The 17,935-nt window shown below is 38.5% G+C and overlaps 1 protein-coding gene across 2 annotated transcripts in view; it reads right to left on the minus strand.

Annotated features, from left to right (window-relative positions):
* LOC149830584 (uncharacterized) overlaps window positions 1-17,935 on the minus strand; it is a 108,750-nt gene that overhangs the window by 12,665 nt on the left and 78,150 nt on the right. For both annotated transcript variants that reach the window (XR_016433683.1, XM_090015864.1), the window contains exons 15-17: window positions 16,301-16,483; window positions 16,090-16,194; window positions 11,369-11,527 (exon numbers count right to left, since the gene is read on the minus strand). Coding sequence is in view for 1 of the 2 variants with exons in the window: in XM_090015864.1 (XP_089871990.1) it covers window positions 11,369-11,527; window positions 16,090-16,194; window positions 16,301-16,483 (447 nt within the window). In the remaining variant the exon portion in view is untranslated. The remainder of the gene's footprint in view (window positions 1-11,368; window positions 11,528-16,089; window positions 16,195-16,300; window positions 16,484-17,935) is intronic.

Here is a 17,935-nt window from a genome sequence, read left to right on the forward strand (position 1 = left end):
AGCGATACAAGGCTCGACTGGTTGCCAAAGGCTTCACACAGGAGCCAGGACAAGACTATGATGAGACCTTCAATCCAGTCGTGAAAATGGGCACTATCTGCATCATATTGTCATTGGCTATTGAGCATCAATGGACTCTCAGTCAACTGGATGTAAAAAATGCTTTTCTCCATGGAACTCTGAAGGAGGAAGTATACATGGAGCAACCCACTGAGTATGCCAAAGGGAACTCCAAAGAATATGTGTGCAGATTAAAGAGAGCTATATATAGTCTGAAATAGGCATCTCGATCTTGGTTTGACAGTTTCTCTCTTGAAGTAAAAAAATATGGTTTTAGTCGGTCTCTTCTTGACCATTCCCTTTTCATATTCAAATGCAAAGATATAGTTACCCTGTTATTGATATATGTTGATGACATTATCATTACAGGTAACTCTAATGAACATATTGAACAGGTCAAAGAACTTTTGAACCATAGATTTAAGATGAAAGATCTTGGTAAACCGCGATACTTTCTTGGAGTAAAAGTTGATAGGACTCCTGAAGGTATGACACTTACTCAACATAAGTATACTGTTGATGTTCTTAGCAAGGCAGGTATGACAGATTGCAAGCCTCTAAGCACACCCAGTGTACTTCATCAGAGACTAAGTTCCCAAGATGGAGATTTGTATGAGGACCCTACAGGATATCACGGGGCAGTTGGAATGCTTCAGTATCTTACCTTCACTTGACCTGACATTGTCTATTCGGTCAATCAGGTATCTCAGTTCATGCATGAACCACATATGAAAGTTGTTAAATGCATTCTTCGATATTTGAAGGGAACTATTGGCGATGGTCTTATGTACAGAAAGAGTATGCATGACCATCACATGCATGAACTTCTTACACCGATGCAGATTGGGCAGGAGATCCAGATGAGCGTAGATCAGTCTCAAGATACTGTGTTTTCATTGGCCTAAATCTTGTCTCCTGGAGCAGTAGAAAACAAAAGGCCATAGCCAGGTCGAGCACAGAAGTTGAATACAGATCAATGGCAGTTGCAACAGTCGAAGTGACATGGATCAGACACCTGTTGGCAGAAGTAGGAGAATCGATTTCTAAAAGCATTCTCTTGTGTGACAATCAAAGTGCTATCAACATGTCATTCAATCCCATCTACCACAATCGTGCCAAGCATATTGAAATTGATCAACATTTTGTAAGACAGAAGGACGAAGAGAAGGAAAATGAACCAGAATACGTTCGGACTGCTGATCAAGTTGTTGACTTGTTTACAAAAGGACTTATCAAGGACATATTTTGGATGTTAAAAGGCAAGTTGTTCATGGTTCAAAACCATGTACAACTTGAGAGAGGGTGAAAAGATGTCACGACTGGGTCTGGATCTCAGGATCCAGACCCAATCTGTTTTAGTTGTATTTAAACACATGCTCATTAATGGCATGTTGTAAATTCCATACTTTGTGTAAAGGGTGTTTTTGTACCCTAATTAAAGTGTACGTGTATATATCTAATGAAGAAAACCGCAGGCCCTAATTTTGGGTTTTCTACAGCCACTGACATCTCTCCCCCTCCCTACTTCTCTTCCTCTTGTGTTTGAAGGTGGGATACCATTTCTAATGGTTCCATGAGCCATTTTGCCTCCCAAATTGTAGAAGTCTATATGATCTAACATTGTTTTCGGGGCTAGATACGACCATTACTTCATCTCCTCTTTTAGCCATGCCAAGACGAGTTTCTTCTTGGCATACTTCGGCAATGACATCTTCTAAGGAAAGTGAAGATGTCCTATAAAGGAGAGAAGATCTTGTTCAAACTCTGAACGTAATCCATACAAAAATTGTTTGTTTTTTTTATTTGTTTCCGCCTAAGTTTCACGTCTTCAGTGGCCACCCACTTAGGCTCTAATAGTGCAAATTCATCCCAAAGAGGAGATAATGCACTAAAGAAATCACGGACACTCATGTCTCCTTGCTTGATTCTACTTTTCTCTTGCAAGTAATATTGTTTTGCAAGATCTTTTTGAGTGTACGTACATTTCATAAACAACTATGCTTCATTTGCCTTTCTAAATTTGGCAATATTAGCACAAATTTTCATTTCAACATTATTCATGAACCATGCAAGAATCTTAGCACGATTACTCTCCCAATCTTCTACTTTTGAATGATGATATTTAATGGCTTTGGATCGAGCATCTCCTTCAAAAGCCTTTTCTTGATCTCCTTTAAGTTTGGTAAGCTTGAGTTGAGGTTCGGAAATTGTGCACATCATGTATCCCCAAAGACTCTTTCCTTTGAAGTTCTCCATAGCGGAGGCCCACGTCATGCAGTTGGTACCATTGAGTTTGAAGGAAAGGTCAATCTTTTGTTCATGCCCCATTTGAATGATAGAGGAAGAGGAGAGAAATGTAGAAGGCCACTTGCAAGTACCACGATCACACATACACTTTTGGAAGCTTCTTCACGAACATGAACACTTTTCTCAAGATCGAGAGCTTTGATACCATGTAATGAGATGAGCGAAAAACAAATACAAGCCAACTAAGGGCATACAAACACACAATATAGTGTGCACAACCACAAATCCACTTAAGGATAACACAATAAGCCAACTAGGGATTGCAACACAATGTAAAAAAAATATAGATTTTATTGATAAAATGCTTAGTGAGAAGCATAAAATAAATGGGGACAATGTGTCCCTATTTATACACAACATACAAGAGAGAGGGAGCCTTGGGAGCTCCCATAGAGACATTGGGAGCAACCCTAATGTCTCTACGGGTAATCCCCATAGAGCCCCTTAAGGCAATAAAAATACATTTATTTAAAAAAAAAAGTAAAAAACTATCTAACTAACCTATTCCTATTGAACTAACTTAGTTACATAATATGAAATGATCAAAATGCCCCTATTGGGTATTATATATATTCTTTCATATTTTAAGAATATATATATATATATATATACATATTTTAACAAAATTTGCATTATCGAGTTCTGACACAGTATTTATCTTATACGGACATATTGACAATTGGGAGGAGATTGTGAAATATGCTGCCAGAAGTTGTGTCATGCACAAGCAAACAGGCAAGAAAGAAAAGAGGAAAGAGAGAATTTGAAAATTGAATTGACGTTTTACCCTTATAGGGTGGAGTCTTTTCCTTTTTATATTAGTGTGGGGTTTTTACAATAATGCCTCTTTACAATGGAAGGAATACATGAATGATACAACCCTAATCGGGTTTGGATCTAGACCCAGATCCAAACCTGGATCTAGTATAATCTTAACATGCCCCTCAAACTGTGCATGGTTAAGGACCATGGACAATTTGGACTTCAAATATCAATGACGATGTTGAGTAAGGGCCTTAGTAAAAAAATCAGCTACTTGGTCTTCTCCTCTGATGAAAATGGGCTAGATATCTTTTGACTCCACCTTCTCTCTAACAAAGTGTCGGTCTATCTCCACATGTTTCATTTTACTATGTTGCACCGAATTTGTAGAGATAGCAACTGCACTACGATTATCATAATATAATAACGAGCAGAAGATATGTTGACTCAAACTAAATAAAATGTGTTTGATCCATGCAACTTCTACAATAATTGCAGCGATGGCTCGATATTCTGCTTCAGTACTTGAATGAGCGTCAGTCTTCTACTTGCGATTGGCCCAAGATATAAGATGAGAACCTAAATAGACTCCATACCAGTGACTGATCTTGTAATCGGATCATGAGCCCAGTCAACATCAGAATATGCAATGATCTTAATGGATATTTGGGAGTTATTGAATCAAGTATGACATATATAAGACCGTATGAGAGAGTACCTTTGATGTATCGGAGAATTCTCTTTACGACCTCCATATGTTTCACTTGGGGCTTATGCATAAACTGTGAAACCCGATTCACCGAGGCTTCAACAATGCTGCGATATTTTTCTGGTTCCGAAAAATCTTCATCATCAAAAGATAGATTGCCCAGTTGAGTATTCACAACCATAGGAGTGTTTACGGGCTTGCATTTCAACATACCACTATGTTGAAGGACGTCTTGGGCATACTTGTGTTGCGATAAGACAAGACGATATGGTTGCTAGTCAACCTGCACTCCCAAAAAGAACCGAAAAAGACTCAAATCTTTCGTGTGAAATCGACAATGGAACATAGATTTCAGTTGCACAATCTTGGCTCCATTACAACCTGTAACGATTATGTCATCCACATAAACCAAAACAATAGTGAGATCTGATTTGTCGCAGTGGACAAACAAAGAGTAGTCACAGTGTCTTCGCTCAGACCCAAGAGAGTGAACAACAGTGCTGAATGTATCAACCAGGCCCGTGATGCATGCTTAAGTCCATATATAGCTTTCTTTAACTTGAGCACAGTGAGGTGTGTGTCTCCCTCAGGATATCCAGATGGTTGCTCCATATACACCTCTTTATACAGATCACCATGGAGAAAAGCGTTCTTGACATCCAGTTAGAAGAGGTCTCACCACCCATTGGAGATACCTAGAGATAAAATGATTCCAATGGTGCCCATGTGAACTACTGGGCTGAATGTTTCAACAAAATCTAACCCATGTTCCTCAGGATAGCCTTTGGCTACCAACCTTCTTTGAATTGTTCAATGCTATCATCTGACTTCCGTTTGATTTTATACACCCAGGGACATCCAACGACATTCTTCTCAACATGCCTGGACAACATCCCACGTACCACATTTATGAAGAACTCTAAGTTCTTCATTCATAACATCTCTCCACCATGGGTTTCAGATAGCTTCAGCAAAAGATCTCAACTCTTGAATGGTATCGAGTGCTGTAGCATAAACCTGAAAGTCCAAGGAAAAGGTTTCATAACTAATCCATCTATCGGGAGGATGTCGGATTCTGCTGGACGTGCATGTAGAGACACTTTGTTGCGGGATTGGGATTGGGTTAGCATATGTAGGACCCGGAGAAGATGATGCTGAAACATGTTCAGATTCATAGGGAACTTGTTCATGAATCGGATCAGCAGGAGACGTTGCTGATTGATTGACCAATTCACTATGCAGGGCAGCATGTCCAACCCAGGCAGTAGACTGCAATGTGTGTCTTCTACTGTATACCTGCTGAGAGAAAACCTGCTTTGCACATTGATTCAGCTGCAGTCGTGTTATGGACTGCATGTTGTATTTTATGTGTGGATGGCCAGAAGGACTGCAGTGAAATGTTGTTAGAAGACAATGATCCATTTCCGCTCACGTGTTCTTGAAAAACAACATGGCGAGAAACAATAATTTTATTTTTATCATGATCAAAGCATCTGTAGCCCATGTATTCATCATCATGTCCGATAAACTGGCACATGATGCCCTGGGAGATCATCATTGTGTGAGAAATCAGATGTGGGAGTCACCTTACTATCGTAGCAAGAGATAGAGAGAGAGGTAAGAGGGAAGAGAGAAAAAATGTTGGGCGGCAATGATGTCTTCTCCCCTTTCCATTGATATTTATATGTTGTATGAGTGGTACAATACAGTACAATAGTACAATACAGTACAGTATGCTGTACAATACGGTACAATACAGTACAGTAGTACAATACAGTACAGTATGCTGTACAAGTGGTACAATACAGTACAGAAATATATTCATTTACATATACATATTTAACAGCCTCCCTCAAGTTGAGGATGATCTTCAATCATGCTCAACTTGCCCTTAAGTAACCAAAATTGATGACTAACCAATCCTTTGGTGAAGATGTCTGCTACTTGGTCTTCTGATCTGACATACGAAGCCTCAATTTCTTCTGTTTCAATCTTTTGTCTAACAAAATGCTGATCAATCTCAATGTGCTTCGTGCGACAATGATGAATAGGGTTAAAAGAAATATTAATGGCACTTTGATTATCACATAAAAGCAGAGAGGAAGAGATAGGTTCATTCAACTCTTGAAGAAGATGCCGTACCCAAGTGACATCAGCTGTCCCTGCTGCCATTGCCCTGTACTCTGCCTCAGTGCTGGATTTAGCAATGGCCTTTTGTTTCTTACTACTCCAAGTGACAATATTTGGGCCAATAAAAACACAATATCCTGAAACCGACCTACGCTCATCAGGGTCCCCACCCCAATCTGCATCACAATATGTAAGTAAACGGTGTCCTGTAGTGAAGCTTTCATCTTTGTGATAGAGTAATCCATCTCCAATAGTCCCTTTCAGATATCTGAGAATACGCTTAATACATTCCATATGACAATCAGTGGGAGCATGCATAAACTGAGATGCTTGATTTACAGCATAAGCAATGTCAGGTCTTGTAAATGTAAGATATTGCAACATACCAACAATGCGGCGATATAAAGTGGAATCATGATATAATTGGCCTTCTTTTGCACTAAACTTATGATTTAAGACAGATGGGGTGCTGAGAGGTTTACAATTAATCATACCAGTGGTGTGAAGAATGTCAAGAGTATACTTGTGTTGACTTAGAGTGAATCGATCATCTTGTCTATCGACTTCAACTCCCAAGAAGTATCGCAATGGGCCTAAGTCCTTCATCTTGAATTTGGCCATGAGTAAAGACTTGACCAAGGCAATATGTGCATCATCACTCCCAGTGATAATGATGTCATCAACATATATAAGAACCCAAGTAGTAACATGATCATTCTTATACATAAATAAAGAATGATCAAGTATACTCTTAGAAAAGCCATGCTGCTGAATTTCCATGGAGAAACTCTCAAACCAAGACCGAGATGCCTGTTTTAAACCATAAAGAGACCTTCTCAATTTACAAACCCATGTAGCCGCATCATGTTCACTATATCCAGGAGGTTGCTCCATGTACACCTCTTCCTTCAAGTCCCCATGTAGGAACACATTCTTGACATCCAACTGGCTAAGAGACCAACCATGCTGAAGTGCCAAAGTGAGGATCACACGAATGGTGCCAATTTTGACAACAGGGCTAAAAGTTTCCTCATAATCTTGCCCATATTGTTGTGTGAATCCGCGTGCAACAAGGCGAGCTTTATATCTTTCAATGCTACCATCTGGTTTACGCTTGATCTTGTAAACCCATTTGGAACCAACAACATTTCTATCAACAGGTCGAGGAACAATATCCCATGTATGACATTCATGAAGTGCTGCCATTTCTTCGTTCATAGCTTCAACCCAAGCTCGAGAATGGGCTGCCTGATGGAAAGTAGACGGCTCTTTCTCTTTGGCCACATTGGTTAGAAACAACTGAAAGTCAAGAGAAAAATTGTTGTAACTAACCCAACGATGGATAGGATGCCTTTCACGTGTGGATCGTCGAAGAGGGGGAGCCTCGTGAGATGGAGTTGAAGGGGCTCCTCGACGGGCATAAACCAAACCTGAAAATCGTGAAGGTGCATCCTGGATGATGGAGTTGTCTGCTTCAAACTGAATTGGTTCATCAACAACAGGATCTCTGATAGAGTCATATAGCAAAGTATCACAAAGCCATGGATCATAAGTAGTTTGCTCATATACCTGAGAAGTATCACAAGTGCTGAAATGGTCATCATCAAAAACAACATTTCTAGAGACCTTAATCTTACCCAAAATAGGATCATAACATCTATATCCTTTATACCCATCGGCATATCCCAGAAATCTGCACTGAACTGCTCTGTCCTGAAACTTGTTACGTAAAGAATGATCCACATGGACATAACAAATGCATCCGAAAGCATGCAAATCATCATAAGAAGGGTGAGAACCGTGAAGCAAATAATAAGGAGACTGATCTCCTAATAATTCCATAGGCAACCTGTTAATGATATGCACTGCAGTGTGAAAGGCCTCAGTCCAAAGAGAGAAAGAAATATCAATATTGTGCATCATACTTAACGCGGTTTCAACAATATGCCGATGCTTACGTTCTGCTACTCCATTCTGTTGTGGAGTGTAAGGACAAGAGGAGTTACGTGTGATGTCATGGTCCTTTAAATATTCACTAAAATCATGAGATATGTATTCTCCACCACCATCACACTGGAAATAAGTGATATTTGAATTGAAAAGGTTCTGAACAAGAGCATGGAATTGTTTGAAAAGTTTGAACAAGTTTGAACACTTCAGATTTAGATTTCATAAAGTAAATCCAAGTGTAACGAGTGAAAGAGTCAAGAAATAACACATAATAACGAGAGCCAGATAGAGATGAAACAGGAGTTGGGCCCCAAACATCAGAGTGAATAATTTCAAATGGCTTGGAAGCTCTTTTATTGATACTTTGAAAGGGAAGTACATGACTCTTGCAGACATTACAACTAGGACACTTATGATCTAATTTGACTTTGGGAATAAAACCCTGAGAAGACAATTTGTCAAGGAACCCTTGACTACAATGACCTAACCGACGATGCCAAGAAACTGGCTTATTACATTGCATAACAGAAGAAGACTGACTCAAATAAGCAGGAAAAGATGGAGACACGGTAGATGACGTCTTCAAAGTCCCGGGGGCTGCTTCGAAGACGTACATGTTTCCGCGTCGTTCACCCTTAGCGAGCATCTTCTTGGTTCGAAGGTCCTTAAGACAAACAGAAGACGGAGTAAATTCCATGGATGAATTTGTTTCATCAACCAATTTAGAAACAGATAAAATGTTTTTCTCAATGGCAGGAGTGAGTAAGACATTTTTCAATGGTAGTGTAGATTGTGACAAAGAGAGAGATGCATTTCCAGTATGAGAAATAGGGTGGTGGGAACCATCTCCCGTGACAATAGTGCCAGTGCCAATATAAGGAACCATGTTGGAAAGTTTACCTGCATCAGAAGTAACATGTGCGGCTGCTCCAGAATCAATATACCAAACTCCATCATCATTCTGACGCAAATTCATGTTGTTAAATGCAGTCATCAGAATTTGTTGCACATCATGTGGCAACCCTGCACTCTGTCCCTGATCAGTACCCTGATGTGCTCGAAAATTTCCCTGCGGCTGCCCCTGAAACTGTCTAACATTCATCTGTCCAGCTCTTGGTCCTGGCCTCCCTGCCTTGTTGCGATTCTGTGGGTTGTGCCAACAATCTGCTTTCACATGGCCACGCTTGTTGCAATGGAAGCAAGTAGGGACACGGGTACCTCTAGTGGCAGGTGGAGCAGTAGGAGTAGGAAGGAGTCCTCCACGGCCCATATGAGCAGCAGGTGGACGAAATGAAGTAGACCCAGATGTAAACATGACAGGATGAGGATCATCAATAAGATGATCTTGAGTCAAACTAACTTCATACTGTAGGAGTTTGGCCTGTAAATCCTCAAAGCATGGAAGTGTAGAGGCAACCTGTAATGCAGTGCAAAACATACGATATTGGGGCCCAAGGCTTCCCAATACCTGCTGAACAACATCTCTGTCAGAAACAGGATATCCAATAGCGGCCAACTGATCAATGATAATTTTGATATCCCCTAGAAATTCAGTAATGGTCTTAGTTCCCTTTCGCATAGATTGGAACTGCCATTTCAGTTGAAGTGCACGTGATTCAGAAACCTGTGAATAAGAGTGAGCAAGATGTCTCCATAGTTCTGCAGCAGTAAAATGGTCAGAGATAGTTTGTAATATACGATCAGTTAACGTGGCAGTCAAATAGGCAACCACAGATTGGTCCTTCTGAAACCAAACATCATACGCAGGATTTGGAATAGCAATGCAACTCACCTTCCCATCATTACCAATTACCTCTTGCGTAATAGTCATAGGTGGGGCGGGTGATCCCCCATCCAGATGCCCGGAAAGACCATGACTTCGGATAAACGACAGAATTTGGCGTTTCCAAAGTAAGTAGTTATCATGAGTTAATTTGTGAGAAACAAGTTGAGAAAGAAATCTGGGGCTGATTTTAGAATCCATAAGGAAGAAGATCAAAGATGAATCAAACAGCACGACAGAAATTCGTAGGTTGTACGGACAGAACCGTACGGACAGAAATTTTTGAGTTTTGGAAATCACGATTTTTTAGTTAATCGTGCAGAATGTACGATTTATCAACTATATTGCAAGAAATAGACAAGAAATCACAAGAAGTTTGAGAAAAGAGGCACTTTTGAGAAATGAGGGTTCCCAAATTTGGGGAAAACAGAAATTAGGGTTGATAAAATTGGGGATAACAGAATATGTAAGAAGGAAAAGATGCACGATATGAGGAAATGAAGAAACGACGTCGAAATATAGTGATTCAACGGAGAAACAACAGAGAAAAGATGAAAAAAAAAACACTTTCCTTGAGAACGCCCAAAAACGCACGTAAAGGTCCTTAGGGGCCTTCCAGATGATCGTGATTACCACGCCCTTGGCTCTGATACCATGTGAGAAATCAGATGTGGGAGTCACCTTACTATCGTAGCAAGAGATAGAGAGAGAGGTAAGAGGGAAGAGAGAAAAAATGTTGGGCGGCAATGATGTCTTCTCCCCTTTCCATTGATATTTATATGTTGTACGAGTGGTACAATACAGTACAATAGTACAATACAGTACAGTATGCTGTACAATACAGTACAATACAGTACAGTAGTACAATACAGTACAGTATGCTGTACAAGTGGTACAATACAGTACAAAAATATATTCATTTACATATACATATTTAACACATTGAGATAAGTTAAAATTATCATTTGCAAATGTTCAATCTTAATCCTTCTAAATACAAAAACTCACGTTTCAGCAAAGTTTCCCTTTTTGGCTTGCAAGATGAGCAATGGCATAAGCCATATACACAGCTGATTCTTGTCATTTATACATGTTTATGGTGCATATACATCACACCAAAACCAACTTAGACTTCGCTGTAGTGACTCGTCACTGTGTGGAACCTAACTACATTGATCACCTAAACCATCTTCCATTATCATCATCATAGTCATCAGGCTTAAAGTCCCACCTATTTAAAACCTTCCTACGTGCCAGATGAATTTGTTTCACTTTGTTCACAGGACAACATATAAATATAATCTTAGCTTTAAAGTTAGTAAAAAATCACTATCTCTAGCTTTTCAGTTTCATTCTATAGTTGATCCCTGCCTCATTTATTTCCTAGAAGGCTACTTCATTACAAGTACAGAAGAATAAGATTCAAAATGATGTCTCTCATACAAGACTAGTTTGAATCACCACAAAAAGTCTTAAGTGTTGATAATTGGGAAAGACAAGTAGCAGGATTAATTAACAGACAATCCACAGTTGACTCACTTGCAATAGTACATGCACATTTTCATGACAAACCAGAGTAAATACAACCATCACATTTAAAAGAGTAAGCCATATATGCATCACTAAAACAATAACAAGTGAAAACTAAATGAATATTAAAAACAAACCTTGACAAGGGTTTCAACGACTTGAAGTACTGGAGGCATTCCTTTGTCACTAACACTGTCCACAATTCCATCTAAAAGCTTGACCAAGTTTTGAGCATGAACATTTAAAAAGTCTATTCCGCCTAAGACAATGTAGCACTCAATGATGTTCATTGCAACCTGAAATTGAAATTTCTGAAATCAGAATGGAATACAAAATTGTTAAGTTATGACTTATGAATATAAAAGATAAGCTTTGCCAAACACAAATTCTATAAGTATATGTAAAATTAAATACCAAAAAATAAATTTGATGGCTTTCACAACAAGAACCAGGAACCAAGAAGTGGTTCAGAAATTTTGTCTTAACAACTAAAAGTAGCATTGGGACATCAAAAAGATTTAATACCATTGACAAGGAAAAACCAGATTTTAACATGAACAAATAATTTTGAAATCCATCCCCATTTATAATTCAATAGCTTTCATTCACCATGTGAGTTGAGACAGAGAGTTGTCAAAGTCCAAGTCCTCCAAAGATTTGGTAATTCAACCGAAAATCAAGATGCAGCACAGGCAACCAGGTCAATTTTGTCATAACTGCACCGTCAAGTCCTTTCGGAGATTCTGACAATCAAATAACATATCCTAACTCAACAATCAAATAAAACTGCACAGACTTCACTATGTTACAAGACCCAAAGCAATACTCACTTGAGTCAGTTGGTATAACCAAGACAGATTCATCTTAAAAGTAAACTCAAGGTCAACTGTATGTGTTTAACCCTATGAGATTAATCTGAGTGCAGAGATGCCCTTCATTTATGGCTGCATACGCTGAGGGTGTTGACTTCAGCCATTAAAGCCAATTATGGAAATAAATTACCTTGACATACTAATCAAATAGATAGAAGTCATGGCATTAGTCGAGCCACAAAGTTCAACTTAGCAATTACATTATGTTTATCAAAATAGCAGCTTTCAAGTGGATAACATAGACCAGCGGGACCAGGTCTCTGATTCCAGACGTGGTTTCTCTGTGTAAAAAGAAAAGGGGTGGATAACACTCCAATCACTTAGCTCTTTACTTTTCAATAACATAAAAGCAACAGTCAACCCTAAACAAGCCTGCATTAGATAAATTCAGCTTCAGAAAGAATCATAAAAAGCACATATAAATAGGCTGCAAAAACACATCTTCCCATTCTTCATAGGAGAAAATTCATCAACATTCGTTTATTGAAAATAACTAGGAAGACAATTCAGAAACACTTTAAATATAATCGCAAGATTCCGTCAAAGGCATGGATCTCACCACTATATGGGAATGATTAGAGAAACAGGACATGCAGAGTTGATCAAATTGGGATAAGGCTTGAAGATGATGATAATTAAATGATGGTGAGCACCCTCCACATAAAAGTTCCATGTGGGCCCACTAGGTTGTACTGGTTGTATTAACAATTCTAACAATGACAGGACAAAAACAGATTGACCACCACAAAATTAACTTCCACCTCAAAAAGAGAGAAAAGAGGGGGGGGAAACAAGAAAGGACAAGGAGGAAAGATGGCATCCCCTAGATTCACCATTTCTTCCAACAAACAAGAAAGTGGCAACACCGCTAAAGACTGAACACGAACCTGCAGCAATTAGAGATTAAATGTTAAAATGTACATATGTAAATATGTATATAATATACATATTATATATTTTCTCCATTTCTTATTTTTTATTTTTTGTATCCAGTTCAGTTTGAACTAGATAGGCTGACTAGTCAACTAAAAGTTGACTAGTCATGGAGCCGTTGGAGCTAGTCCAACGGTTACAAATAGAGCCGTTGGACTAGCTCCAACGACTCTATTTGAGTCTCCTTTTTTCCTCTCATCTCATGTATATAAATGGGGGTCACCTCCTCTTCAAATGTATGCTTCTTGCATGGTGATGAATAGAATAATATTTATTTTTAGTCCTCTTGTGAAATACCCCTTGTGTGGGTTTGCTATTGAGTATGCCCTTTTGTGGACACCTGTTGTGCGTGTTCTTTTTTTAATCTTTGGTGAGCATATTGAGTGTGATTGGAAGATTCTTGTTTCTTTACATGGTATCAGAGCGGGTTGCTCTTGTCTCTTGAAGATTGCTTTCTACCTCGTTTTTCGTGCCCAGGGAAGAAAGAAAAATCTTTCTTTTTCTCATCTATTCTCTTCTCTCATCTCTTTCACCTCATCTCTTTCTCTCTTTGTAAGAATGGATGACAATGAGAAAATTACCATCATACCCATGAAGCGCAATGATACAAACTTTGTAATGTGGTCTTCAATAATGAAGCACCATACATGGGAAAATGGATTATGGGGATTAGTTGATGGTTCTGATCCAGAGACTAAAATAGTCCTCACAAAGGTTGAAAATAAAAAAGAAGTGTCTCTTACGGATGGTGAGAAGTCTAAGACACTAGCCACTTATTAAAAAAAAGTGAAAAGAGTGAAGAATGGGGCACGCCAAGATTACATAGATATTAAAAAGTGCTCTAGTCTCGCAAAGTTTGAGCATGCCAACAAAGCATGAGAATACCTTAAGAATATGTATCCCTCAAAATTATTGCACATGTGTGCAATTTGCAAAACAAAGTTCAGACAATGACTCAAAAGGACAAAAGTATTAGGGAATACTTTGGGAAGAATTATATATCCTTGAGCCTAAGTGGCATTGCCCGAAAGATATAGAGCTCCGGCAAAAGCAACTTGATGCGGAACATTCTTATCAATTTATAAATGGTTTGAGACCGGAGTTTGAAAGCAACAAATTTATGTTTCTTTATAAAAGGAAAATTCCTTCTATTGTTGACACTCTTGAAGAATTGAGTATGGAGGAGAATAGGCTAAGAGGGCATCCTTTGAAAAATGAAGACGATTCTATTTTAGCCGTCTCTAGACCGGAAAACTAAATGCATCCTTATAAACCACCTCATTGGAAACAAGGAAATGAGGTTGACAACAAACCTTATTGGAAACAAGGCAATGAGTATGACAAGAAAAAGATTATTTGTTATAATTGTCATCAATCGGGACATACCAAACCTCAATGTCCTAGATTTAGAAAAAGGAAAGAAAAGAATGTGTCTTTGGTTGGTTCGTCTCAAGAACCTGGTGATTTGAATAAATCTCATGATGCACCTATATCTATGTTATAACTTATGGAGATTCTTCAACCTCTTCCTAAAGAAGTATCTTCTTTAAATGGAGCATCGACTGGAGCGGCAGTTTCTTCCTTCTCCGATTTCGGTGAAACCCCTTGGCTTCTTGACTTTGGTGCATCATTTCATATAACCTCTCCTACAAGATATTGTAGCATAATCGGCATGTTGCAATATCTTACTTTCACTCGACCTGATATCGTTTACTCAGTAAATCAAGTATCTCAGTTTATGCATGAGCCGTGTGAAGGGCATATGGAGGCGGTTAAGAGGATACTTCGGTACTTGAAAGGAACTGTTGGGGATGGACTTTTGTACAGAAAAAGGACAAATGGACAAAATGCACATGAAATTACTGTCTATACTGATGCAGATTGGGCGGGAGATCCAGACGAACGTAGATCTGTACCAGGCCATTGTATATTTGTTGGGATGAATTTGGTATCTTGGAGCAGTAACAAAAGGTTGTTGCTAGATCTAGTACAGAAGCCGAATATAGGTCAATGGCAGCTGCTACTGCTGAAGCTACATGGATTAGGCACTTACTGACAGAAGTGGGAGAATCAATCTCTCGATCCCTTCTTTTATGTGATAATCAAAGTGCCATAAATATGTCCTTCAATCCTATTTATCACAGTCGGGCCAAACACAGCGAAATAGATCAACATTTCGTGAGACAAAAGGTAGAAGAGAAGGAGATTGAGCTTGAATTTGTACGAACCTCCGATCAAGTGGCTGATATATTCACAAAAGGTTTGACTAAAGACAGGTTTGGGATGTTAAAAGGCAAGTTGTTCATGGTTCAAAGCCATGCACAACTTGAGGGAGGGTGAAAAGACGTGTTGGATCATGGGTCCGGGTCCAGACCCGTGATCATGTATACTTTCATTAATGGCACACATGTATTTTCTTCTCTTTGTAAAAGGGTATTTTAGTACCCTAAGTTTGTATTAGTAACATATATAATGAAAGCATTAGTAGCAGCCGATTCCTGAATTGAGGAATCAGGTTTTCTCTGCAGCTCCTTCCCTCTCTCTCTGTTCTTCACCCTTCACGCAGGATAAACTCTGTTTTATGAAATCTAACAGGAACATCACACAGAAAACACACAATGGGGGTTAAAACCTGGTTTAACATGTTTAGGTAATGATGTCATGACAGGTTTGTTGATGACATATCAAATCCAGTGCCTTAACATTGCTCTTCAGACTTTTCTAAGCATGACAAATCATTCATTTGCATGTGTCAGCATTATTTATCACAAGACACATCAACATTTCCTATCAGTGATTACATGTGGTCCTAGTCATTTTGGTAGGATTATTTACAGTTGTACTTTATACCAAGGTTCGGTCGTTCGGATTAAGAGTGTGCAAATTAAATGATTTATACCAACCTGGCAAGTCATCTGCAGAATCCATATAACAGCAATAACAGCATGCAGGTCAAATACACTGGTGGCAAAAACGATGTTCATCTACAAAGAGCTAAACTCATGGAGGCTCAAGTATCAGACATGAACAGAGAAAAATCAATGAAAACTAACTTGTAAGTGATCGAAACTCCTTTCCATAATCGCCACAAGGTATGTAAAGAGATCTAGTAGCTGTGGTACCATTGAAGGTGCTTGAATCACTGTGGCTTCCCATAGCTGCAAAATGTTATAGGAATGAGTATGACATTCTTGAAATAAAAAACAAAGAAAGAACTCCTGTAGAGGGTGAGATAGCTAGGAAAATAACTAGTAAGATTTCTACCTGCATACTGTCCTCCAGAAAAGAGAGTTCATCTGGATTTGTTATATCAATACCAAATCTCAAAATTGGAAATACAACCCCGTAACACATAGGTGACTGGGAGCCAAGTGCACCAACAAGATTCTTCAGAGCAAGCAGTAATTGAACTTGTAGTAGACTCTCACCAGCTGATTCATCCCATAACTGGCCAACAAAAAGACACATTTCACCTGCTCAGACAAATGGATCTTGTTGGTTGCATAAGATAACCATAAAGAACTGCAGAATCAACTTTTGCATCAGATAAAAACATATCCAAATATGTGCATATTGATAAAAATATCAACTAGCAACCCAGATTCCATGACCTATGATGAGGTGCATGGCCCAGTAAAGACGAACACAAGGGATAAAATATGGAATACGTAATAAAATACATATAAAACATATAAATGCACAGCTTGAAGGTAAAAGAAACAATAGAAGACTTTATAAATACATGGGCATGCTTGTAATTTATAACCTAAGAATCATATTTCTTAAGAGAATCTTATAGTAAAAACCTTTAGTTCCTACGAATGTGCTTGAGTTGACAAACCAGTTAGAAGTTACTGTCAGAACGAGACAACCAAGTTTATTTTTTCCAGCAAACATGAGGAATAAGAGATAATGTTGCTTTCTCAGACAGATAAATTTCATTTGTCATCATTCAGAATGTGATAATGCGGAGACATTGCAATAATCACTAGTTCAAGTTGATGGCAAATGAGCATATGGCTCAAAAAGATCATCTTATCGACCATCTAACAAAACAAAAAGAAAAGACTTGACTACAGCTCCATTTGAAGTGGCAGATGTATTACGTGCAACCCAAATCAACATTTTGAAACTCCAGTCACTCCATAGATAAGATAAAACCATTTCCAGGTTACAGATTTACCGCTTCTCCGATTCCATCTTCCTCCCCATTCTCTCTCCTCTACCCCCCCCCCCCCCCCCCCGCCCCTTCCAAAAAAACAAAAAAGAGGAGAGAGAAAGCTTTCAAAGAGCTAGAAAACTGATGCTTCAGATTCATTTCAGCAAAACAGAAAAATTATTGCTATTTATGAAACACAAACAGCATAAACATTTATTTGGTACAACAGTTAATAATGGAAACACTTTCTCAAAATATTTTATTGGATACAACTCAGGTACAATGAAAAGGAGAGCCCCATGAAGTATTCTTTAATAGAAATTGAAGTCAGTAACATGAACAAGATCATGCACACACACATATACGCACCCACTCCTATGTAGTCAAAAGCGCTAGGCAGTGCCTAGTCGATAGACCCCGAAAAAGACTAGTCGAGGACTAGGTGGAAATAGTCGGTACCCCAATTAAAAAATAAAAAAAAATACAAATATACATAAAATATGTTTAATTCTTTTAGTAATAAGACGTTTTCATCCGACAAATACACAATTACACATGCTTTCACAAAATATATATATACATATATATTCAATTATTCATAACATATTTAGTATAATCAACAAAATATACTTTCAGCCTTTCATGGAAAAATTGATTGTAACACACACACACACATATTACTCATAGCATAATCAGAATATGTATATACTTATTTATTTATTTACAAAAAATCATAATTT

Source organism: Nuphar pumila, chromosome 8 (genome assembly GCF_984573655.1).
Source record: "Nuphar pumila chromosome 8, dmNupPumi1.hap1.1, whole genome shotgun sequence".
In the NCBI taxonomy this organism is placed as follows: Eukaryota; Viridiplantae; Streptophyta; class Magnoliopsida; order Nymphaeales; family Nymphaeaceae; genus Nuphar; species Nuphar pumila.